The sequence below is a fragment of the Hyla sarda genome, chromosome 11 (assembly GCF_029499605.1).
Source record: "Hyla sarda isolate aHylSar1 chromosome 11, aHylSar1.hap1, whole genome shotgun sequence".
NCBI lineage: Eukaryota > Metazoa > Chordata > Amphibia > Anura > Hylidae > Hyla > Hyla sarda.
Window position 1 is genome coordinate 46,367,101 of NC_079199.1, and position 26,412 is coordinate 46,393,512.

At 46.1% G+C, this 26,412-nt stretch overlaps 1 protein-coding gene and 1 long non-coding RNA gene across 2 annotated transcripts in view; one reads left to right on the top strand and one right to left on the bottom strand.

The window, feature by feature from the left end:
- The first annotated feature begins 2,327 nt into the window (after positions 1-2,327).
- The window catches only part of PPP1R36 (protein phosphatase 1 regulatory subunit 36), a 62,655-nt gene continuing 38,570 nt past the window's right edge, over positions 2,328-26,412 (top strand). Inside the window, exons 1-5 of the mRNA XM_056544936.1 lie at positions 2,328-2,463; positions 11,778-11,842; positions 18,255-18,388; positions 19,605-19,674; positions 22,432-22,530. Of these exons, the coding sequence (XP_056400911.1) occupies positions 2,455-2,463; positions 11,778-11,842; positions 18,255-18,388; positions 19,605-19,674; positions 22,432-22,530 (377 nt within the window). The 5' untranslated portion in view covers positions 2,328-2,454. The remainder of the gene's footprint in view (positions 2,464-11,777; positions 11,843-18,254; positions 18,389-19,604; positions 19,675-22,431; positions 22,531-26,412) is intronic.
- LOC130294849 (uncharacterized) overlaps positions 23,858-26,412 on the bottom strand; it is a 252,918-nt gene continuing 250,363 nt past the window's right edge. The window contains exon 3 of the long non-coding RNA XR_008848639.1: positions 23,858-23,940. This is a non-coding gene — a long non-coding RNA (uncharacterized LOC130294849). The remainder of the gene's footprint in view (positions 23,941-26,412) is intronic.

Consider the following 26,412-nt stretch of genomic DNA (forward strand, 5'->3'; position numbering starts at 1 on the left):
CATGTAAAAAAAAATACTAAATTGCACACGTTTGGTCACGTTATGTGCCATGAAAAAATAATAAAAAGCGATCAAAAAGCCCCATTAAAACAAAAATGGTACCGATAAAAAGTACAGACCACGGTGCAAAAAATTAGCCCTCACACATCCCTGTAGGCCAGGTATGTGCATTGCATTGGTCAGTGACCCAGGGCCTCTGTGTCTGCAGTCAATGCTATTCACATCTGTACAGACACTAGGGTGCAATGCTCTGCACATACCCCCATGTATAGCAGTGTGTGTACTAAACACACTGCTATACATAGGGGGGAATGTGCAGAGCATTGCACCCTAGTGTCTGTACATTCCTATGTTAGCAGGATTGGTCAAAAAAGTCATCGGGAGCGGGATTGAAAAACCAGCCCTGTGCAGGGCTCGAATGTATACCTCCTAAACAAGCCTTTGACATATAGTGGCACTTAGCCCAATTGACTCCCATTGTAAAAAAAACAAAAAAAAAAACATTGCATTAAACATTGCATAATTTTTTTTTTTTTAAATCAACTGGTGCCAGAAAGTTAAAATTAAACAGATTTGTAAATGACTTCTATTAAAACATCGTAATCCTTCCAATACATTTTATGGGCTTTATACTACAGAGGAAATGCTTTTCTTATTGGATATCACGACCACAGTGCTCTCTGCTCTCCATTTTAGGAACTGTCCAGAGCAGCATATATTTGCTATGGGGATTTTCTCCTGCTCTGGACAGTTCCAAAAATGGACAGCAGAGGTCAGCAGAAAGCACTGTGGTCGTGACATCAGAGAAATAAAAAAATAAAAAAGCATTTCCTCTGTAGTATATAGCCCCTAAAAAGTACTGGAAGGATTAAGATTTTTTAATAGAAGTAATTTACAAATCTGTTTAACTTTCTGGCACCAGTTGATTTAAAAAAAAAAAAAAAAAGAGTTTTCCATGGGAGTACCCCTTTAAGCCTACAGCACTATTTCATGAAGTAGAAAAAATATGCCAACACATGCCAGCCCAAGGATGTAATTGTGTATCAAAATAAACAAGATGCAATGGGAACCTTAGATTTAGAGATTACTGTATATCTGGCCTACATAGATGGCAGCTCCTGCAAAATTCTGTAGAGCAGGATTGCACAAGCTTGGCTTCTCCATGTACACTATAGTATTTTTCATGCTCATAGGTTGTTGTTTTTTTCTTTTCTTTTTTTTATAAAACTCCAAAGAATTTAGACAAGCCTAGAGTGGTTCATACAGTTTACAAGGTTGGCCAAATTTAGATAGGATTGACTCACCATCTGTTGTGTAAGAGGGCCTCCTGACTGTCTCTCAAGAAAGGGCTGGGTACAGTGGGGGAGATTTAGCAAAACCTGTCCAGAGGAAAAGTTGCCCATAGCAACCAATCAGATCGCTTCTTTCATTTTGCAGAGGCCAACTTTTCCTCTGGACAGGTTTTGATAAATCTCCCCCAGTATGTATGATTTTAACATCCCTGATCCTTTTGTTCTCAATGAATTAAAGGGGTACTCCACTGCTCAGCGTTTGGAACTGTTCTGAACGCTGGAGCTGACGCCGGGAGCTCGTGATGTCACGCCCTGCCCCCTCAATGCATGTCTATGGGAGGGGGCGTGACAGCCGTCACGCCCCCTCCCATAGACTTGCATTGAGGGGGCGAGGTGTGACGGCACAAGGGGGCGGGGCTTTGATGCCACGAGCTCCTGGCTCCAGCGGAGTACCCCATTAAGCTGATGTCAGAGGAAACTGGCAGTGGCTTTCTCCCCTCTCTCCATTAAAACACATGCATTCTCAACTAAACTGAGCATGCATGTGTGTGGTGGAATCAAAAGCGATAGCTGTAGGCAGAACAATTGTATGGCCAGCTATAGACATACAATGCATGTCATCTGGATTTTTTGTTTCGATACATGAGACCCGACTGGTCTATACAGCTCTGCGTTATATATATAGAGGTGATAATATGCGTCGTAATGAAGGATTACGGCGCCTCGCTGATTCCCCTGATAATAACCGTGTAATGCAACTGGCATCAAACTCTCATGGACTGTATCCAAATATGCTACAGGGTGTGGTGAGGAACAGCAACCCGAGATAAAAGAACTAATGTGGAAAACTACCATGAACGTCGCCTGAGCCCTGTCGTGTGGGTTTATAGCTGAAACATTAAATTATTTTGCTTCCAAGTATTAATTTATGTTTTCATGTTTCCTGTTTATATCCTAAACCACCTCCAAACTGGATCCATGTACCAGCAACAGAGCTGGATCCGACCATTCATCACAGTCCCTCCCTGCTGCAGCCAAGCCTGTGTGGGCCCTTTCCCCGCCTATGGCCCTGTCCTGTCGTCCTGCCCTCTCAGTTTGTTACAATAGAATAGTTACCTAGCGACAGACTAGTTCAGATAAACATAGATTCCGGTGACTAACCATGGAGCAGGTAAGGACTAATCATCCAGCTTTATAACCTGTCGTACATGGGCGCTGTGGGCATTTAGATTGTATGTATGATGAATATTAAGAATATTATTATGACTGAGCTATTCCTGTTAGAGCCGGTAGCGCAGATTTATCAAACTGTGTGAGAGAAAAAGTGGAGAGATTTTTCCACAGCGACCAATCACAGCTCAGCTTTCACTTTACCTCAGCTCCTTAGCTGAGCTGTGATTGGCTGCTGTGGGAAAATCACTCCACTTTTTCTCTCACACAGTTTGATAAGTATGGGCCACGTCTTTACTGTATAGATTGGTTGATTTTGACAATAAAATATGCAAATGTATCATTGACCATCCTGCTATTATTAATTCAATTTAGTCCATTGTGTTTGTTTGCTCATGTTTGTGCCTGGCACTTTCTGGGGGCGCTATAAACCTAGTACCATACAATTGGCATTAAAGGGGTACTGGCATTATTTGTGTCACATTACGTTGCGTGCCACAATGCAGTTGTTCGCAAATAGGACATTAAAGTCATGATGCCCGACCAAAGTCACCATGCAGTCCTAGTCTTGATAGATATTCTACGGAAGTGTTTACCAACCAGAGTGCCTCCAGCTGTTGCAAAACTACAACTCCCAGCATGCCCGGACAGCCAAAGGCTGTCCGGGCATGCTGGGAGTTGTAGTTTTACAACAGCTCGATGCACCCTGCTTGGGAAACACTGTTCTAAGGTATAGCTATATGTACACTTTTCCACCATGCAACATATGAAGCGGCGGCCATCAGCAGATGGTACCTTCCATGGCGCCATCCAATATAAGGCCAGCCCTGAGACCGAGCCACAGGACAACCACAAACAAATGTGCTAATTGTCAGTGATTTACTGTATTGTCCAAAATAGTGTATGCCCTGCTTTATAATAAAAACTCAGTTACTAGGTTCTTATTTTGTGCTTGTAAAGTGAAGGGTTTACCCATAATACATCAGTGTATATTAATAACAAATAGTAATGCATTAGTAATTAGAGATGTCCCGATACCATTTTTTTTAAGACCGAGTACGAGTACCGATACTTTAATTCTAGTACTCGCTGATACCAAGTACGAGTACCTATATTTTAAAGGGAATCTGACCCCAGGGTGACCCGGCCTCTGGCGCTGCTTACCGTGCTGATATGTGGGTTCCTTGTTGTGTACAATGGAGGCGGCTGCTGTAGTGTGAGCCCAGATCTCTCTCTTCTCCATTGGACAGAACAGGGAATTTGCTTTGGTGGCGAGAGCGATGTCTCCGGAGCGATTGCGCTGACGTTCACATGGTGAGCAGCAGTATAACCGGGTCACCTGCACTATCTACCTATAAATTCAAGTTAGGTGACTCTGCTGTAAGTTTGCCTTTAATAGTAGGTAGTATCCCCTTGTAGGTAGTATAGATAGTTGCAGACATTAGTAGCAGACCCCCTTGTGGACCGCAGCCCCATCCCTGTAGACAGCCCCCCCCCTTGTAGACAGCACCCCCTCTTGTCCCCCTTGTAGACAGTGCCCCCCCGTGTCCCACTTGTAGACAACAGCCCCCCCCCCCTTGTAGACAGTGCTTCCTCTTGTCCCCCTTACAGACAGCAGGCCCCCCCTTGTAGACAGTGGGCCCCTCCTTGTAGACAGGGGCCCACCCTTGTCCCCCTTGTAGACAGCAGCCCCCCCCACTTTGTAGACAGCAGGCGCCCCCCCTTGTAGACAGTGCTCCCTCTTGTCCCCCTTACAGACAGCAGGCCCCCCCCCCCCCCCTTGTAGACAGTGGGCCCCTCCTTGTAGACAGGGGCCCACCCTTGTCCCCCTTGTAGACAGCAGCCCCCCCATCCACTATGTAGACAGCAGGCGCCCTCCCCCCCCTTGTAGGCAGCGCTCCCTCTTGTCCCCCTTGCAGGGAGCAGGCACCCCCTTATAGACAGCAGGCCCCCCCTTATAGACGGAAGCCCCCCTTATAGACAGCAGCCCCCCCTCCCTTATAAACAGCAGCCCCCCCTCCCTCTTTTAGACCGCTCACCTGCGGCTGTCCTCGGGTGTTGCCGCTCCGCTGTCCCGTTCTCCCGATCACATCATGGAGTCCTATGGAGGAGCATGTGACATACACATCACTCTGCTTCCTCCGTAGCGTTACGCTGGGCGCAGGGGAGGAGGGGGAGTGACGTGTATGTCACATGCTGCTCCATGGAACGCCATGATGCAATCAGGAGAACGGGACAGTGGAGCGGGGCCGCACAGCAGCAGGTATTGGACATGGTATCGGGGACATTAAACGAGTCCCGATACCATGCAAATGCAGAGTATCGACCCCGATACCGATACTAGTATCAGTATTGGGATATCCCTATTAGTAATGATAGGGTATCTGCATTAAACATTTGGTGAAATATTTACATCTGTGACTTTCAGCTTGACATTAAAGGGGTACTCCGGTGGAAAACTATTTATTTTAAATCAAATGGTGCCAGAAAGTTATACAGATTTGTAAATCAATTCTATTAAAAAATCTTAATCCTTCCAGTACAGCTGCTATGTACTACAGAGAAAGTTCTTTTCTTTTTGAATTTCTTTTCTGTCTGACCACAGTGCTCTCTACTGACTCTGCCCATGTCAGGAACTGTCCAGAGTAAAAGCAGATCTCCATAGAAAACCTCTCCTGCTCTGGACAATTCCAGACATGGACAGAGGTGTCACAGAAAATAAATTAAAAAAGAAAATAACTTTCTCTGTAGTATACAGCAGCTGATAAGTACTGGAAGGATTAAGATTTTTTAATAGAAGTAATTTACAAATCTTATTAGCGGCTGTATACTAAAGAGGAAATTCTTTCCTTTTGGGATTTCTTTTCTGTCACTACCACAGTGCTCTCTGCTGACACCTCTGTCCATTTTAGGAACTGTCTAGAGCAGCATATGTTTGCTATGGGGACTTTCTCTTGCTCTGGACAGTTCCTGACATGGACAGAGGTGTCAGCAGAGAGCACTGTGGTCATGACAGAAAAGAACTCCAAAAAGAAAATAATTTCCTCTGTAGTATTCCACCGCTAATAAGTACTGGAAGGATTAAGATTTTTTAATAGAAGTAATTTACAAATCTGCATAACTTTCTGGCACCAGTTGATTTAAAATAAATAGTTTTCCACCTGAGTACCCCTTTAATGTCAGGTTAAAAGTCACAGATGTAAATTCACCAAATGTTTAACCTCTTCAGGTTACGCCCTGCATTCCGAGTCCTATCCATACGCCCGTGGGAATTCCGGTCCCCACCGCTAGCCGGTTGGGGACCGGAGCCGGATGCCTGCTGAAATCGTTCAGCAGGCATCCTGGCATATCGCCCAGGGGGGTCATTATGCCCCCCCATGTCGGCGATGGCCGCAGATCGCTGGACAATGCATGTCCAGCGATCTGCGGCGATTCCGGGTCAATCAGGTCTCCAGTGACCTGGTGAGCCGGAAGGGGTGAGGTGGCACTGGTGCCACCTCACGATCGCCCTAATTCATCGACCAATCAGGTCACCTGCTGCGGGTGTCACTCCCGCAACCCGCTCTGCCCCTCTTCCGGAGGACTTGAGCGGGTGCGGGACGTGGACCCCGGGAGCTGGGGATCCCGATCCCTGGCGTCAATGTTGGGATCGGGGCCCCAGGAGTGGCGGCGAGGGACTGACCTGCAGCGTGGATCGTTGGTGGTGAGTGACAGCCTCCTGCTGTTGCTTAGCAACAGCTCCCAGCATGCAAAAATGGCATGCTGGGAGCTGTACTTATGCAACAGCAGGAGGCAGACCACCACAACTCCCAGCATTCCCTTATGGGCATGCTGGGACTTTTAGTTTTGCAACAGCTGGAGGCACATTTTTTCTATGGAAAAGTGTACCTTCAGCTGTTGTATAACTACAACTCCCAGCTTGCACAAACAGCTAAAGTGCATGCTGGGAGTTGTAGTGGTGCATCTGCTGGTTGCATACCTACAACTCCCAGCATGCCCGTTGGCTGTCGGTGACTGCTGAGAGTTGTAGTTTTGCAACAGCTGAAGGCACACTGGTTGTGAAACTCAAAGTTTTTTTTTTTTTACCTAACTCAGTGTTTCACGACCGGTGTGCCTCCAGCTGTTGCAAACTACAACTCCCAGCAGTCACCATACACCATATACCGTACATGCTGGGAGTTGTAGTTTTGCAACAGCTGGAGGCACACTGGTTGTGAAACACTGAGTTAGGTCACAAACTCAGTGATACATAACCAGTGTGCCTACAGCTGTTGCAAAACTAAAACTCTCATCATGTACAGTCTGTCAGCGCATGCTGGGAGTTGTAGTTTTGCAACAGCTGGATGTTCCCCCCCCCATGTGAATGTACAGGGTACACTCACATGGCCAGAGGTTTACAGTAAGTATCCGGCTGCAAGTTTGAGCTGCGGCAAATTTTCTGCCGCAGCTCAAACTGCCAGCGAGAAACTACTGTGAACTCCCGCCCGTGTGACTGTACCCTAAAAACACTACACTACACTATCACAAAATAAAATAAAAAGTAAAAAACACTACATATACACATACCCCTACACAGCCCCCCTCCCTAATAAAAATGAAAAACGTCTGGTACGCCACTGTTTCCAAAACGGAGCCTCCAGCTGTTGCAAAACAACAACTCCCAGTATTGCCGGACAGCCGTTGACTGTCCAAGCATGCTGAGAGTTTTACAACAGCTGGAGGCACCCTGTTTGGGAATCACTGGCTTAGAATACCTCTATGTCCACCCCTATGCAATCCCTAATTTAGGCCTCAAATGTGCATGGCGCTCTCTCTTTGAAGCCCTGTCGTATTTCAAGGCAACATTTTAGGGTCACATATGGGGTATTGCCGTACTCGGGAGAAATTGTGTTACAAATTTTGGGGGGTATTTTCTGCTTTTACCCTTTTTAAAAATGTAAAATTTTTGGGAAAACAAGCATTTTAGGTAAAAAAAATTTTTTTTTTACATATGCAAAAGTCGTGAAACACCTGTGGGGTATAAAGGTTCACTTAACCCCTTGTTACGTTCACCGAGGGGTCTAGTTTCCGAAATAGTATGCCATGTGTTTTTTTTTTTTGCTGTCCTGGCACCATAGGGGCTTCCTAAATGCGACATGCCCCCCGAGCAAAATTTGGTCTCAAAAAGCCAAATATGACTCCTTCATATAAAAACATGTCAATTTTATGATGCAAACATAAAGTGGACATATTGTATATGTGAATTAAAAAAAAATGTTTGGAATATCCATTTTCCTTACAAGCAGAGAGCTTCAAAGTTCGAAAAATGCAAAATTTTCAAATTTTTCATAAAATTTTGGGATTTTTCACCAAGAAAGGATGAAAGTTACCACTAAATTTGACCACTATGTTAAAGTAGAATATGTCACGAAAAAACAATCTCGGAATCAGAATGATAATTACCATATTTATCGGCGTATAAAGCCTAAAGTCTATGTGCGTGTTATACGCCGATACACCCCCAGGAAAGGCAGGGGGAGAGAGGCCGTCGCTGCCCGCTTCTCTCCCCCTGCCTTTCCTGGGGTCTAGAGCCCTGCTGCCAGCCCTTCTCACCCCCTGGCTATCGGCGCCGCTGCCCGTTCTGTCCCCCTGACTATCGGTGCCGGCGCCCCATTGCCGGCGCCGATAACCAGGGGGAGAGAAGCGGCGCCGACAGCCAGGGGGAGAGAAGGGGCAGCGGCACCCATTGCCTGCGCCGCTGCCCCGTTGACTCCCCCCATCCCCGGTGGCATAATTACCTTTTACCGGGGTCGGGTCCGCGCTGCTGCAGGCCTCCGGCGTGCGTCCCTGGCGTCGTTGCTATGCGCTGCACGGTGCGGCGCATGACGTCAGTGCGCCGCGCCGTGCATAGCAACGAAGCAGGGGACGCACGCCGGAGGCCTGCAGCAGCGCGGACCCGACCCCGGCAAAAGGTAATTATGCCACCGGGGATGGGGGGAGTCAACGGAAAACCTTTTTTTTTAAATCAACTGATGCCAGAAAGTTAAACAGATTTGTAAATTACTTCTATTTACTATTAAAAAATCTTAATCCTTCCAGTACTTTTTAGAGGCTATATACTACAGAGGAAATGCTTTACTTTTTAGATTTCTCTTCTGTCATGACCACAGTGCTCTCTGCTGACCTCTGCTATCCATTTTAGGAACTGTCCAGAGCAGCATATGTTTGCTATGGAGATTTTCTTCTGCTCTAGATAGTTCCTAAAATGGACAGCAGAGGTCAGCAGAGAGCACTGTGGTCATGACATCAGAGAAATCTAAAAAGTAAAGCATTTCCTCTGTAGAATATAGCCCCTAAAAAGTAATGGAAGGATTAAGAATTGTACAATTTTAAGTAATTTACAAATCTGATTAACTTTCTGGCACCAGTTGATTTAAAAAAAAAAAAAAACATTTTTCCATGGGAGTACCCCTTTAATCTCCTATGATAATTTGCTAATAACTGCATTATGGCACGCCACATAAAGAGACACAAATGATTCCAGTAAACCATACCTGTCGGATTTTTTGGGCCACAAGTCATGCAACTTTGCCATCATAGACCAAAATGTAAGTCACATGCAACTATGAGCTGTCTTTTTTCTTTTTCTTTTTTTTACTTCCGTGGAAAACTTTTTTATTTTATTTTTTTTAAATCAACTGGTGCCAGAAAGTAAAACAGATTTTTAAATTACTTAAAAAAAAAAATCATAATCCTTCCAGTACTTATTAGCTGCTGAATAGTACAGAGGAAATGGTTTTCTTTTTGGAACACATAGCTCTCTGCTGACATCACGACCACAGTGCTCTCTGCTGACATCTCTGTCCATTTTAAGAATTGTCCAGAGTAGGATAAAATCCCTATAGAAAACATATGCTGCTCTGGACAGTTCCTAAAATGGACAGAGATGTCAGCAGAGAGCACTGTGGTCTTGATGTCAGCAGAGAGCTCTGTGTTTCAAAAAGAAAACCATTTCCTCTGTAGTATACAGACCCTAAAAAGAACTGGAAAGATTAAGATTTTTTTTAATAGAAGTAATTTACAAATCTGTTTAACTTTCTGGCACCAGTTGATTTAAAAAAAATAAGGTTTTCACGGGAGTACCCCTTTAAATATTTGTGTTATAGCAAGTTGGAAATAAACGCAAATACACCTGCCAGCAGTGCAGCTTTTTTGCAGAGAAGCCTATATATTTTATTCTCAACTATTTAGAAAAAAAAGAGCAACGCTGCTCTTGCAACAGGCGCCTTATTGCAAGAGCAATGCAAGCCTAGTTGTAAATACATCATGCAATTTTGTCTGAGAATTGATGTTATTGTCACTGTGTTTCAAGCCTAATAATGCAATATTCCATCCTAATGCCATGGCTAAATAACACTTCTGTGCAGGCACCTAAATAACTATGCCACTACAATACGCTGCAAAATATTGTACTGCTCTGTAGTAATACAATTTAAGTGTAACTGTCATTAAAGGACATCTGCAGCAAAAAACAACTTATCCCCTATCCACAGGATAGGGGATAAGTGTTTGATCGCAGGGGTCTGACCGCTGGGACCTCACACGATCTCCAAAATGGGGCTCCGCATTGTCGTTCTATGCGAGCGGCTAATGCGCCTAGCATCGACCTTTCTGAGGTCGACGGTACGCCCCCTCCGCGCCCCCTCACCATACAGTTCTATGGGAGAGGCCACGACGTCACACTGCGGCCGGCACGCCTCCTGCACGGGAAAGCCGTGGCCCCGTGCAGGAGATGGTGGGGGGCCCCAGCGTTCGGACCCCCCGTGATCAAACACTTATCCCCTTTCCTGTGGATAAGGGATGAGACAGCTGGAGCAGGATCTTATGAGGAGTGGGCCAAAGTAGGAGAAGACACCTTCACCCCTGAGACAGCTGGAGCAGGATCTTATGAGGAGTGGCCAAGATACCTGCAGTCTGGAAAAGACACCTTCATATCTCAGACATAAGGAGCAGGATCTTATGAGGAGAGGGCCAAGATACCTGCAGTCTGGAGAAGACACCTTCATATCTCAGACATCTGGAGCAGGATCTTATGAGGAGAGGGCCAAGATACCTGCAGTCTGGAGAAGACACCTTCACCCCTGAGACAGCTGGAGCAGGATCTTATGAGGAGGGGCCAAGATACCTGTAGTCTGGAGAAGACACTTTCACCCCTGAGACAGCTGGAGCATGATCTTATGAGGAGTGGGCCAAGATGCTTGCAGTCTGGAAAAGACACCTTCATATCTCAGACATCTGGAGCATGATCTTATGAGGAGAGGGCCAAGATACCTGCAGTCTGGAGAAGACACCTTCATATCTCAGACATCTGGAGCAGGAACTTATGAGGAGTGGGCCAAGATACCTGCAGTCTGGAGAAGACACCTTCATATCTCAGACATCTGGAGCAGGAACTTATGAGGAGTGGGCCAAGATACCTGCAGTCTGGAGAAGACACCTTCATATCTCAGACATCTGGAGCAGGATCTTATGAGGAGAGGGCCAAGATACCTGCAGTCTCGAGAAGAAATCTTCACCCCTGAGACAGCTGGAGCAGTATCTTATGAGGAGTGGCCAAGATACCTGCAGTCTCGAGAAGAAATCTTCACCCCTGAGACAGCTGGAGCAGGATCTTATGAGGAGTGGGCCAAGATACCTGCAGTCTGGAGAAGACACCTTTACCCCTGAGACAGCTGGTGAAGGATCTAATGAGGAGTGGGCCAAAGTAGGAGAAGACACCTTCACCCCTGAAACAGCTGGAGCAGGATCTTATGAGGAGTGGGCCAAGACACCTGCTGTCTGGAGAGGACACCTTCATACATGAGACAGCTGGAGCAGGATCTTATGAGGAGTGGGCCAAGATACCTGCAATCTGGAGAAGACACCTTCACCCCTGAGACAGCTGGAGCAGGATCTTATGAGGAGTGGGACAAGATACCTGGAGACAAGTGCAGAAGTCTCATTGAGACTCACTGGATTGCAGTGACTGCCTCAAAAGGTTGTGCAACAAAATGCTTAGTTCATGGACCATTATTTTTGTCCAGGACAGATTCATTATTTAATTTTAATACATTTTTTATTCATTATTACTTTTGTCAGTTTCAAGTTATTGCAGGGAACGCTGTGGGTTTTTCTGTCTTTAATGGAAGGGTACGATAATTTGTCCACGTCTATCTGCCTTGGATTAGCATATGTACTGATCTTTTATGCGATGAAAGGGCAATAATAATGGCCTTTTCTGTATTATAAGGCTTGCTAAAGTCTTGATATGATGTTGATGTATTATTTTACTTATAGATAACAAAACCTTCTCCAGGAAAATGGTACTGGAAAGAGGAAACTAAAACACTTGAATTTACAAGGTAAAAAGCTTTTTGTTGATTATTTGTTTTTTAGTGTTTCTTACAAGTAAATTGACAACAATGTCCATAATTCAAACAACCTCCTTTACTCCTGGAACACCATTCTATTGCTTCCAAACAAGATGAGTTACACAAGGTAGAGGACGACCATGGTTGAGTGATACTAAAGCTGCTCTTACATTTCAGATTCCTTTTGGCTGACAGCTATTTCTCCCAATCCCCACATACACACTAAGGTCAGCCGAGCATGCATATACTCTGGACGAAAGGGGAGAAGGCCACTGCCAGACTCCTCTGGCAGCCTTTTATCTCCCTGAGAGCAAAAGTATCAGGTTTAGTAAAAATCCAACATGCCTGACCATTTTATCCCAAACATCTTACGTCAGCAAGAGTTGGGAGGCCCTATAAACATTATAGGGTCAGCTGATCCCATTCAGTCATCTTTGGCATTGTTTACTACACTATTCCATACAATGCTAGGGCACAGGTTTGGAAGATTGTTTTAAACTGCCCTACTGAATGCAGTGTGAACCAAGACACATAGATGCTTAAATGAAGTATTTCTGCGGTTGGCCCACAACTTCCAGTCCCAGGACTACCGTCATTAATATCTAGGCCCTATATGGGCAAATGAACTGCCTATTGTGTTGTCCAGTAACCTCTATATTGTACCTCATTGCATACACTTGGTGGGTACCCAAAATCTCTTAAGCACAGTGACGTATTGGTTGTGAAATAAAGGGGAATGTACTTTGTTCTTATAATAAAGGGGGATAGAATACAGATTTGGACCTGTGTACTTGTTCTGATTGTAAGAATTAAGGGGACACAGCACTGTTCAGACATTTTGCCCCCTTCTGTGTTTTCTTCCTGCACAGTGGTTTTCTGACATCCGTCTATGGAAGAACTGTATCACCACCCAATTCAACTCAATAGGTCTGGCTGCAGAACCCTGAACAGACCATGGCTGGGAGCACCACAGAAATGTGTCCCTTTAATTCTCATGATTGGCTGGGGGCCCAAAGTTTGAACCCCTATAATAAGTGATGCCATATTCTCGCCCAATATGATGGGAATATCCCTTTAAAATACATCCTTTCCATGGTATAAGCTAAACAATAGCAGCCTTATATCTGCACACGCTGGTTCTAGTTACCCTTTTTGCATAGCAAATAATCTGCTGGAACACATGTTCAGATCTGTCTTCTATTATCCACATCTATTTTGTTGCAATGACTGGAACAGTGGAGAATTTACAATATGATAATATCTTGGCACGGGTGGATCCTGGCCTTCATGTATTAGATTTCCAGCAGCTTAACTGGCCTTTATAGACCACAATAGTCCATTTTTAGGGCATCATCTGACAGGATTTTGCAATAGACAGATTGCTTTACATTGAGTGATCTCCAGAGTCAGAGCAGAGGCATGGTGCATCTCACTTGTCAGTTGTTAAATATTCCTTTCAGCTGTGTCTGAGTTTTATTTGCGTCAGTAAAAGCTGAGCATTAGAAACTCACTGTACTCACTCAAACCACAATAACGTCCACATAACCCAATAGGACAAATGATTTTTCAACAAAGGAGCACATTTTAAAGGGGTACTCCGCCCCTAGACATCTTATCCCCTATCCAAAAGATAGGGGACAAGATGTATGATCACGGGGGTCGCGCCACTGGGGACCCCAGCAATCTCGGCTGTGGCACCCCAGACATCCCGTGCACGGAGCGAACTTTGCTCCGTGCTGGATGACTCGCGATGTGGGACAAAGGCTCATGACATCACGGTCATGCCCTGCTCGTGATGTGACCATGCCCCCTCAATGCAAGTCTATGGGAGGTGGCGTGATATCTGTCACGCCCCCTCCCATAGACTTGCATTGAGGGGACATGGCCGTGAAGTCACGAGCCACCGGCGCTGCACCTGACATTCTAAACGAACACCAGGTGCAGCAGGGAGATCGCGGGGGTTTCCAGCGGTGGGACCCCCGCGATCAGACATCTTATCCCCTATCCTTTGGATAAGGGGATAAGATGTCTAGGGGCAGAGTACCCCTTTAACTAGACAGTTTAATATTCAGTCTGGTTAATAAGGCCTTTATAATCTCTATTGGTGTTTTCCACTGATGCCTTTTGATTACATGTTGGTCATAGATGGCAATATCTAATAAGACATCAATATTATAAATATAAGATGGTAGGTCAGAAATTGGACTTTGTCTTTGGAGTTTCAAATCGAGTCTGTCAGCTCTATATCATGCTTAGAGCTCAAATGTCAAGAAGGCGTTACCAATCTGCAGCTTACACAGTCCTCCCTGCCTTGACTGATGTACTATGCAGGGTAAGAAGGGGTGGTGAAGGGAGGAAGTGTGCATGCCACGCTTCAGCAATCCCTCCTTGACACATGCATGATATAGAGCTGACAGATTCCCTTTCGAGTTACACCTTGGATGTCAGGGTTCTTTTTGCTTTAGCTACATACTGCATTAAAGGGATTGTTTAGAATTAGAAAAATATAGCTGCTTTCTTCCACAAACTAGGCACATACCTTTATAAATATATGCTTGTTAAATTTTAAAAAACCTTAATAAAAACTCTTTGACAACAAAAAAACAGAGGCATGTCTATTCATAGGGTGTGTGTAGTTTTGCAGCTCTGTTCTGTTCACTTTAAAGGAGCTTAAAAGTAATCTGTCAGCAGGTTAAGAAAGCACCATGTTACGCCGAGCGCTCCGGGTCCCTGCTCCTCCCCGGAGCGCTCACGGCGTCTCTCTCCCTGCAGCGCCCCGGTCGGTCCCGCTGACCGGGAGCGCTGCACTGATATGGCCGTCGGGGATGCGATTCGCACAGCGGGACGCGCCCGCTCGCGAATCGCATCCCAAGTCACTTACCCGTCCCGGTCCCCTGCTGTCATGTGCTGGCGCGCGCGGCTCCGCTCTCTAGGGCGCGCGCGCGCCAGCTCTCTGAGACTTAAAGGGCCAGTGCACCAATGATTGGTGCCTGGCCCAATTAGCTTAATTGGCTTCCACCTGCTCCCTGGCTATATCACATCACTTCCCCTGCACTCCCTTGCCGTATCTTGTTGCCTTGTGCCAGTGAAAGCGTTTAGTGTTGTCCAAAGCCTGTGTTACCTGAACTCCTGCTATCCATCTTGACTACGAACCTTGCCGCCTGCCCCGACCTTCTGCTACGTCTGACCTTGCCTCTGCCTAGTCCTTCTGTCCCACGCCTTCTCAGCAGTCAGCGAGGTTGAGCCGTTGCTAGTGGATACGACCTGATTGCTACTGCCGCAGCAAGACCATCCCGCTTTGCGGCGGGCTCTGGTGAACACCAGTAGCCTCTTAGAACCGGTCCACCAGCACGGTCCACGCCAATCCCTCGCTGACACAGAGGATCCACTACCTGTAGCCGAATCGTGACAGTAGATCCGGCCATGGATCCCGCTGAGGTGCCGCTGCCAAGTCTCGCTGACCTTACCACGGTGGTCGCTCAGCAATCGCAGCAAATTGCCCAACAAGGACAGCAGCTGTCGCAGTTGACCGCCATGTTACAGCAACTTCTGCCTCTGCTACAGCAGCAACCATCTCCTCCGCCAGCTCCTGCACCTCCTCCGCAGCGAGTGGCCGCGCCTAGCCTCCGCTTGTCCCTGCCGGACAAATTTGATGGGGACTCTAGACTCTGCCGTGGATTTCTGTCTCAATGTTCCCTGCATATGGAGATGTTGTCGGACTTGTTTCCTACAGAACGGTCTAAGGTGGCGTTCGTAGTGAGCCTTCTTTCAGGAAAGGCCTTGTCTTGGGCCACACCGCTCTGGGACCGCAATGATCCTGCCACAGCCACAGTCCAGTCCTTCTTCGCTGAAGTCCGTAGTGTCTTCGAGGAACCAGCCCGAGCTTCTTCTGCCGAGACTGCCCTGCTGAACCTGGTCCAGGGTAATTCTTCAGTGGGCGAGCACGCCATCCAATTTCGTACTCTTGCTTCCGAATTATCATGGAATAACGAGGCTCTCTGCGCGACCTTTAAAAAAGGCCTATCCAGTAGCATCAAGGATGTGCTGGCCGCACAAGAGATTCCTGCCAACCTGCAAGAACTTATCCATTTGGCCACCCGCATTGACATGCGTTTTTCTGAGAGACATCAGGAGCTCCGCCAGGAGAAAGACTTAGATCTCTGGGCACCTCTCCCACAGCATCCTTTGCAGTCTACGCCTGGGCCTCCCGCCGAGGAGGCCATGCAAGTGGATCGGTCTCGCCTGACCCAGGAAGAGAGGAATCGCCGTAGGGAAGAAAATCTTTGTCTGTACTGTGCCAGTACCGAGCATTTCTTGGTGGATTGCCCTATTCGTCCTCCACGTCTGGGAAACGCACGCACGCACCCAGCTCACGTGGGTGTGGCGTCTCTTGGTTCAAAGTCTGCTTCTCCACGTCTCACGGTGCCCGTGCGGATTTCTCCTTCAGCCAATTCCTCCCTCTCAGCCGTGGCCTGCTTGGACTCTGGTGCCTCTGGGAATTTCATTTTGGAGTCTTTGGTGAATAAGTTCTGCATCCCGGTGACTCGTCTCGTCAAGCCGCTCTACATTTCCGCGGTCAACGGAGTTAGATTGGATTGCACCGTGCGTTACCGCACAAAACCCCTCTTAATGTGCATTGGACCCCACCACGAAAGGATTGAATTTTTCGTCCTCCCCAACTGCACCTCTGAGGTCCTCCTCGGTCTGCCATGGCTCCAGCTTCATTCTCCCACCCTTGACTGGACCACCGGGGAGATCAAGAACTGGGACTCTGCTTGCCACAAGAAATGCCTCTCCCCCCCTCCCAGTCCCGTCAGGCAAGCCTCAGTGCCTCCTCATGGCCCCCGTCCTGGTGTCACCCTGCCCCGTGCCAAGCTTCACCCTCTGCCCTCCCTCCCCATTCCCACTCCTGCTGTACTGCCTGCCGTTGAGGAAACCCTCCATTCTTTCCCGGTGTCCTCGTCCCAGGTAAAGCAGTTGTCGGACCAAAAAAGGGGGAGACCTAAGGGGGGGGGGGGTACTGTTACGCCGAGCGCTCCGGGTCCCTGCTCCTCCCCGGAGCGCTCACGGCGTCTCTCTCCCTGCAGCGCCCCGGTCGGTCCCCGCTGACCGGGAGCGCTGCACTGATATTGCCGTCGGGGATGCGATTCGCACAGCGGGACGCGCCCGCTCGCGAATCGCATCCCAAGTCACTTACCCGTCCCGGTCCCCTGCTGTCATGTGCTGGCACGCGCGGCTCCGCTCTCTAGGGCGCGCGCGCGCGCCAGCTCTCTGAGACTTAAAGGGCCAGTGCACTTTAAGTCTCAGCTTAATTGGCTTCCACCTGCTCCCTGGCTATATCACATCACTTCCCCTGCACTCCCTTGCCGGATCTTGTTGCCTTGTGCCAGTGAAAGCGTTTAGTGTTGTCCAAAGCCTGTGTTACCTGAACTCCTGCTATCCATCTTGACTACGAACCTTGCCGCCTGCCCCGACCTTCTGCTACGTCTGACCTTGCCTCTGCCTAGTCCTTCTGTCCCACGCCTTCTCAGCAGTCAGCGAGGTTGAGCCGTTGCTAGTGGATACGACCTTGTTGCTACTGCCGCAGCAAGACCATCCCGCTTTGCGGCGGGCTCTGGTGAACACCAGTAGCCTCTTAGAACCGGTCCACCAGCACGGTCCACGCCAATCCCTCGCTGACACAGAGGATCCACTACCTGTAGCCGAATCGTGACACACCATATTAACAGTACTATAATGCTCATGATTATTGCCCCTATTACATCTATCAGCAGGATATGATGCCCATACATGCCAACAGATTCCCTTTAATTGCAGTACAAAGTACAACCCATGGACAATTGGGGAACATTATCTAAAATACAGCAGCCATATTGTTGTAGTCCTAAATAATTAATTTTTAAGAGATTTTCCCACAAATGACATTTATCACTTAAGTAGTCATAAATGTATGATCCCTGGATGTCCAGGCCTTTGTTTCTTCTTACTGCTCAACCCTAGGAAGGAGAACTTTTAATAGGGCAGAGGTTCAACATGCCCAGTGCTTCTCCATTTTAAGTCTAAAGGGCACATCCTTGACCACAGTTTCATTCAAAGTTCTGCTCCCTGGTAATGTACAATGAGACTCCTATTCGAGCAATGATGACCCCAGCAACCAGCTGTTTATCATGTATCTTGTACTTTACCCCATTTTTGTTAGCCATATCTATTGAAAAAGACTTCCCAGATATCATGTTAGTGTAGGGTCCCTCTAAATGAGGTTGTGCAGTAGGCAGGCTCCCATAATTTGAGGAATCAGAATTCAAATATTCCACATTAGTAGATATCTTACCACTCAAAGATGAATTCTGCATTTTGTTTTTGTTTTGAAATTTGTATCACTGGAACTTAATCTTTATTTAAGGAGATCGGACAGTTCCTATCGCTGGGCATCTGGAGCTAAATCCCTTGAAAGAAGCTCCACAGACAGAATCACTAAATCCCCCAAACAGAAGAAAAGGCTTCAGCATGAATTTGTGGCTCTAGAAGATGTAAAAAGTAAGTATCATCCATGTTATATGTGGAGATTTCTTGGGGTGTAGGTATAGGCATCCTTAGGGTGCCCCAAAACTCTCTCAGAGGAGACCAATACCACAAATACTGTGTTATAGGTGCAGACTAAGTACCGATCCTGCAGTGGGGGTCCTAAGTTACACCTCTGTTTAATCAATTCATGTTCAGTGGGCTCAGCAGCCCTCAGGGGGGCCAATCCATTCATTTATTTTCTATAACACTGAATCTAATTGGAAAGTAGCTGAAGTTGGAGGGCATTGAGGTTAAATAACAGCGGGCTATTAAAATGCTAAACTGCAGTGAATGTGACTCAAAGAATATAAGACACCACATTTGCATGAAGAGAAGGGGACACGGGCTGTGGTGACATATTGTGAAGGTGACATACTGTGTCTGCTGCAGTCCAAATAGGTATATGCTTGATCGACATTTGGGAATAATATTGGATACAGAGACAAATCAGAAATAGTTCTCAGTCATGTTCAGACATTTCTCAATGCTATCATAAATTATATCCTGAGCCTGGATGTTTTTCTGAAAAAAAATATATTACATGTTATGGATACTAGATTTATTGGGAGAGAACATTGATCCAGGGACTTATTCTGATGCCATATTGGAGTTGGAAACACATTTTTCCTGTTATGGGGCAATTGGCCAATCGACCAATAAGGGGACGGGGTTTGCCTTCCTCTGGATCAACACAGTAGGGTTTTAGATTGAACTTGATGGACTCTTTTTTTCAACATCATAAACTAAATTTAATCTTACAAAGAAAGAGGGCTCGGCACAGCTCTCATGCGCCCAGATATTGACGTTCAAGGACCCACAGTCAGTGCACCTATAGCGGGGTGCTCAATCCGAAGTGCAGGAAAATATGACCAAAGAAAAGTAATGATGGCACTCACCACATACAAGGTGACAGCTGTATTTATTCGATGACCGGCAGATTACAGCATGGGGAGGAGGGACGCCAGGAGCGTCGCTCCTGGCGTCCCTCCTCCCCATGTTGTAATCTTCCGGTCATCGAATAAATACAGCTGTCACCTTGTATGTGGTGAGTGCCATCATTACTTTTCTTTGGTGATAAACTAAATTTATATCTCTGCATTATAGGGCACAGGACATATAGTAATGTGATCATCAGATGCCAGATTAAAGGAATTGCACATTTTATATATATATATCCACTGTCTTCCAGGGGTTGCTTTAAACTTGATTGAAGAACAAGAAAGACTTTGCTTGACTTTTGGATTTTCCAATATTTTCAGGTATATCACATCCATAAATGAGCATGAAATAAAACAAAAAATAGAGCAGTAATGGGTAAATGTGAAACATAAGTAATGCTACATAACCTAGAAACTTCTCTTAAAGGGGTTGTGTGCTGCCCTGGCTTTCGGAGCTCCGCACGCAGCGTCCGGAAGTTCATTACTCCGAACGCTGTGTGTGGGCTTCCGTGTTTGCGGCCGCCGGGCGTGACGTCACGCCCGGCCCCCTCGTGACGTCACGCCCGCCCCCTCAACGAAAATCTATGGGAAGGGGGCGCGACCGCTCTCACGCCCCCTTCCCATAGACTTTGGTAGAGGGGGCAGGCATGACGTCACAAGGGGGCCGGGCGTGACGTCACGCCCGGCGGCCGTGAACACGGAAGCCTGCACACAGCGTTCGGAGTAATGAACTTCCGGACGCTGCGTGCGGAGCTACGAAAGCCAGGGCAGCGCACAACCCCTTTAAAATTACTGCTGGATCTAGTGGTAACTTTGCCTGAGCTTTATTATATTGGAAGTCTGCACTGGCACATGTGCTGTATGGATCCCTAAAATTGCTGTATTACTTTTCCTTGCAGTATGAGGGTGATAGAGGTGGCACTCTCTGCCAACTTAAAGGGGTACTCCCGTGGGAAACTTTTTTTTTTTTTTTTTAAATCAACTGGTGCCAGAAAGTTTAACAGATTTGTAAATCTCTTCTATTAAAAAATCTTAATCCTTCCAGTACTTTTTAGGGGCCCTATACTAAAGAGAAATCCAGAAAAGAAATGTATTTCTTCTGATGTCATGACCACAGTGCTCTCTGCTGACCTCTGCTGTCCATTTTAGGAAATGTCCAGAGCAGCATATGTTTGCTATGGGGATTTTCTCCTGCTCTGGACAGTTCCTAAAATGGACAGCAGAGGTCAGCAGAGAGCACTGTGGCCATGAAATCAGAGGAAATGCATTTCTTTTTTTGATTTCTCTTCAGTATACAGCCCCTAAAAAGTACTGGAAGGATTAAGATTTTTTAATAAAAGTGATTTACAAATCTGTTTAACTTTCTGGCACCAGTTGATTTAAATTTTTTTTTTAAAGTTTTCCACGGGAGTACCCCTTTAACCCCTTAAGGACCAGGGTTTTTTCCGTTTTTGCATTTTCGTTTTTTGCTCCATGCCTTTAAAAAATCATAACTCTTTCAATTTTGCACCTAAAAATCCATGTGATTGCTTATTTTTTGCGCCACCAATTCTACTTTGTAATGACGTCAGTCATTGTGCCCATAAATCTACGGTGAAACGGAAAAAAAAATCATTGTGCGACAAAATTGAAAAAAAAAACACTGTTTTGTAATTTTTGGGGGCTTCCGTTTCTACGTAGTACATTTTTCTGTAAAAATGACATCTTATCTTTATTCTGTAGGTCCATACGATTAAAATGATACCCTACTTATATAGGTTTGATTTTGTTGTACTTCTGGAAAAAATCATAACTACATGCAGGAAAATTAATACGTTTAAAATTGTCATCTTCTGACCCCTATAACTTTTTTATTTTTCCGTGTATGGGGCGGTATGAGGGCTCATTTTTTGCGCAGTGATCTGAAGTTTTTAACGGTTCAATTTTTGCATTGATAGGACTTATTGATCGCTTTTTATTCATTTTAAAATGATATAAAAAGTGACCAAAAATGCACTATTTTGGACTTTGGAATTTTTTTTGCGCGTACGCTATTGACCGAGCGGTTTAATTAACGATATACTTCTATAATTCGGACATTTCCGCATGCGGTGATACCATATATGTTTATTTTTATTCACACTGTGTTTTTTTTTTTTATGGGAAAAGGGGGGTGACTCAAATTTTAATAGGGGAGGGGTTAAATGATCTTTATTCACTTTTTTTTTTTACTTTTTTTTTGCAGTGTTATAGCTCCCATAGGGACCTATAACACTGCACATACTGATCTTCCACATTGATCACTGGTTTCTCATAGGAAACCAGTGATCGATGATTCTGCCGCTTGACTGCTCATGCCTGGATCTCAGGCACTGAGCAGTCATTCGGCGATCGGACAGCGAGGAGGCAGGTAGGTACCCTCCCGCTGTCCTGTAAGCTGTTCGGGATGCCGCGATTTCGCCGCGGCTATCCCGAACAGTCCACTGAGTTAAACGGCAGTTTTTACTTTCATTTTTAGCCGTGGGGCTCAGCTCTGAACGCGCGGCTAAATGGTTAATAGCGCGCGGCGCCACGATCAGCGCTGCGCGCTATTAGCGGCGGGTCCCGGCTTCACTATGACGCGCGGGCCCGCCGTGATATGATGCGGGGTTACCGTGTAACCCCGCGTTATATCACGGGAGCAGGACCAAGGACGTACCGGTACGTCCTTGGTCCTTAAGGGGGTTAAATGGATTAAATAGAAAAACCTGTCTCCAGGTTGGGTGTGGTTCTGTAGCTCAGTTCCATTACAGTGAATGAAGCCAAGTTGTAATAACACACCCAACCTGGAGACAGAAGTGGAGCTGTTTTTGAAAGAAATTATCTGTGTTTTTCTACTCCTGGATAACCCATTTAATGTATTGGTTCCAAAGCTTTTGCATCAATACCCAAGTTTCAGCACTTGGGTTGGAGTGGTGCTGTCGCCTTACTGCCAGTACTAATGCCCATGCAATCATATTAGAAGGTTATTATGTCTTCTAGTAGAAATACATACAATTACCAATAACTGATTAATTTAATGTTTTGTAATAATGAATTCTTCTTTTCTTTTCTTTCTAGATCTCAGCAACTTGATGATTTCCTCATGGCCTTAATCAACTATTTGTATTGGTTTTTGGTAAAGCAGTCACGAGGCAAACAGCCTAAAACTTTATTGCCGTAAGTGTTTTTCTGTAAGAGAGTTGTATGCAGAACGTTAAATTATGGGTAACATAAAAGGTTGTAAAATCTTGTCCTAGATTTTGCATAATTATGAGTTTTTGTTGCCAAACACGTCATTACAGAGACTTTCTCTCATGTAAACTGCTTGAAAGCAAATGAAAACCATACTGGCGATGCGACTGGGGGCCAATAAGCTGCCATCTCTGGGAACGTTTTAGACACTTATACAATATTCTTGTTAATATCGTATTAGGGTGGGCTGCTTATGGCTCTAGATCCCCCTCTCTCTGTGACATTACATATTTATTAAAACGGACATGTAAGCATCTAAAGAAAGACAATACAAAGTCCATGGCTAAATAGAGCTTCATATCAGTATTCCGGGCATACCTTCTTAATGTCCACAACCTTTTCTAGTGCCAAGGTAATAGCTTTTTTCCTAATATGTAAATGAGTGTCAAGTGTTCAGGGGGCATCCCCAGCAGAGCTAGAGCCAAGAGTTGGCCCGCACATTTCCCCTTACTCACCATCTCTGTGCATGCTTGCATATGACTCCTCCCCACCAATGGAAGTACAGAATTAGTGAAGATGGGCTAACCCTGGGCTGTTGCCATGCTGGGTTACACCCCCTTTGCACTTGTCTCTTTTATATATTAGCAGTAAGGCCTATGTCTCAGTGCTGGTGTCCAGTCCACTCTAAGATTATGTTCAAATATACTGTATTCCAGGCTGATTTTATGCTGCAGATGTCATGCTGTAAATGTAATGCTGTGTACAGCTATTTATTTATATTGATTTTCTTTTTATTAAGTGGCAAGGGTGGGTTAAAAATTTCAAATGACTAGAATACCCAGCCTGATCCACCTGTTGCTGCCATTCTAGTTATTGGCCAAGTGATAATTTACTGTGTGTTGAGTGCAGACCAGATTAGCTGTGAATAGCAGGGAAAGGGCCTCCAGGCAAATGCATAAGGATCCTTAAAGCGTACCTGTCATATCCCACAAAAATAAAGTTATATAATACTTAGTTCCTAATCCTTATCATGTACATATATATTTTTTTATGTGTCTATTACCTATATTTCTCTCACTTGTCTCCTATTTGTTGCTGACTTGCTTTGTCATTCTGTGCTTTGGAGGGGGCATGTCCTCACTCTGCATGATTCAGCTAACTCCCTGAGTCTGCTGTGCTGTGCTGGGTCTCTTCATCCAAACACTGCAGGCTGCTCTGAAACTCCCTCCTCTCTGTTACAGTTTGATAGGAAAGGAGAGGGCACAAAGGAGGGCTAGCCTACACCTACTGGACTTTGTCCATGCCTGTCCATCAACTTGGATAAAGATGATGTTGCAGCCAGACAGGATCATCTTCTGGATGGTATGGGGTGTTTTTTTTTAAAAGCCATGATTTCTATAAAAAGGAAAAACAATTCTTATGAAGTATATCGCCATTTTGACAGTCACTAGCCTGTACCTGATGAAGCTCATTATAAGTGAAACCAGTTAGGGGGCAGTGTCTGCTATCTTTTAAAATATTAGTGTTGCCACAGTTATTACCCCCGTACTGCAGCCTTGGGTTATTATATTTTCTAATATGTATGGTTAAAGTGGTCAGCAAAGCTGATATATTGGATGTAGGTTATATCCAATATACATCCACTCCATCATAATACTTAACATTATATATCATGAGGTGGGCGGGCATATAGGAGCAGATGGTATGAAGGCAGGGAAGCTAGGTATGCCGGGTGCCGCCTCCATTGCACAAAGACGGACTTTGCCAGATTAGCAACGGATACTAATACAGCCAGTATCTCGGGAACTGAAGCTAGTTAATCCGGTTCACACGCACTATAGGGGAAACCTGTGCAGAGGAAGAGTGGTGCAAAGTGAAGCAATCAGATTGCTTCTTTCATTTTTAACCCCTTAAGGTTTTCATTTTTTCCTCCTCACATTTTAAAAATCATAACCCTTTCAATTTTGCACCTACAGACTCATATGATGGCTCTCTTTTTTGTGCCACCAATTCTACTTTGCAATGGCATCAGTCATTTTACCCAAAAATCTATGGCGAAACAAAGTAAAAAATCATTGTGCGACAAAATTGAAAAAAAAAACAACAACATTTTTTAACCTTTGGGGGCTTCCGTTTCTCAGTACATTTTTCATCAAAAAATGCACCTTCTCTTTATTCTGTAAGTCCATACGATTAAAATGTTACTGTCACGATGCCGGCTGGCAGGAGGTCTGGAACACAGGCTAGGAACACACAAGGGAACGCTTTCACTGGCACAATGGCAACAAGATCCGGCGAGGGAGTGCAGGGGAAGTGAGGTATACATAGGGAGTGCAAAGGTGAACACACTGATTAGAACCACTGCGGCAATCAGCGGCGCAGTGGCCCTTTAAATCGCAGAGACCCGGCGCGCGCGCGCCCTAGGGAGCGGGGCCGCGCGCGCCGGGACAGGACCGACGGAGAGCGAGTCAGGTACGGGAGCCGGGGTGCGTATCGCGAGCGGGCGCCACCCGCATCGCGAATCGCATCCCGGCTGGAGGCGGTATCGCAGCGCACCCGGTCAGTGGATCTGACCGGGGCGCTGCGGGAGCGAGAGTGTAGCGAGCGCTCCGGGGAGGAGCGGGAACCCGGAGCGCTCGGCGTAACAGTACCCCCCCCCCTTGGGTCTCCCCCTCTTCTTGGAGCCTGAGAACCTGAGGACCAGATTTTTATCTAGGATATTGTCCTCAGGTTCCCAGGATCTCTCTTCAGGACCACAGCCCTCCCAGTCAACCAAAAAGAAGGTTTTTCCTCTGACCTTTTTGGAAGCCAGTATCTCCTTTACGGGAAAGATGTCTGAAGAACCGGAGACAGGAGTGGGAGAGATAAGTAGGGGGGGGGGGTACTGTCACGATGCCGGCTGGCAGGAGGTCTGGAACACAGGCTAGGAACACACAAGGGAACGCTTTCACTGGCACAATGGCAACAAGATCCGGCGAGGGAGTGCAGGGGAAGTGAGGTATACATAGGGAGTGCACAGGTGAACACACTGATTAGAACCACTGCGCCAATCAGCGGCGCAGTGGACCTTTAAATCGCAGAGACCCGGCACGCGCGCGCCCTAGGGAGCGGGGCCGCGCGCGCCGGGACAGGACCGACGGAGAGCGAGTCAGGTACGGGAGCCGGGGTGCGCATCGCGAGCGGGCGCCACCCGCATCGCGAATCGCATCCCGGCTGGAGGCGGTATCGCAGCGCACCCGGTCAGTGGATCTGACCGGGGCGCTGCGGGAGCGAGAGTGTAGCGAGCGCTCCGGGGAGGAGCGGGAACCCGGAGCGCTCGGCGTAACAGTTACCCTACTTATATAGGTTTGATTTTGTTGTACTTCTGGAAAAAATCATAACTACATGCATAAACATTAATACGTTTAAAAAAGTCCTCTTCTGACCCCTATAACTTTTTTATTTTCCGCATACAGGGATGTTTGAGGGCTAATTTTTTGCGCCATGATCTGAAGTTTTTGTTTGTTTTTATTTTGATCTGACTTTTTGATCGCCTGTTATAAATTTTTTATGGTATAAAAAGTGACCAAAAATACGCTATTTTGGACTTTAGAATTTTTTTTTATGTGTACGCCATTGACCGTGCGGTTAAATTAAAGATATATTTTTATAGTTCAGACATTTACACACACGGCGATACCACATATGTTTATATTCATTTTTATTTACATAGGTTTTTTTTTGTTTTTTTTTTTATGGGAAAAGGGGGGTGATTCAGACTTTAGGAAGGGGTTAAATCACATTTATTAACAAATTTTTTTACACTTTTTTTCCCCATTGTATGTAGACACTGATCAATGCTATGCCATAGCATTGCATTGATCAGTG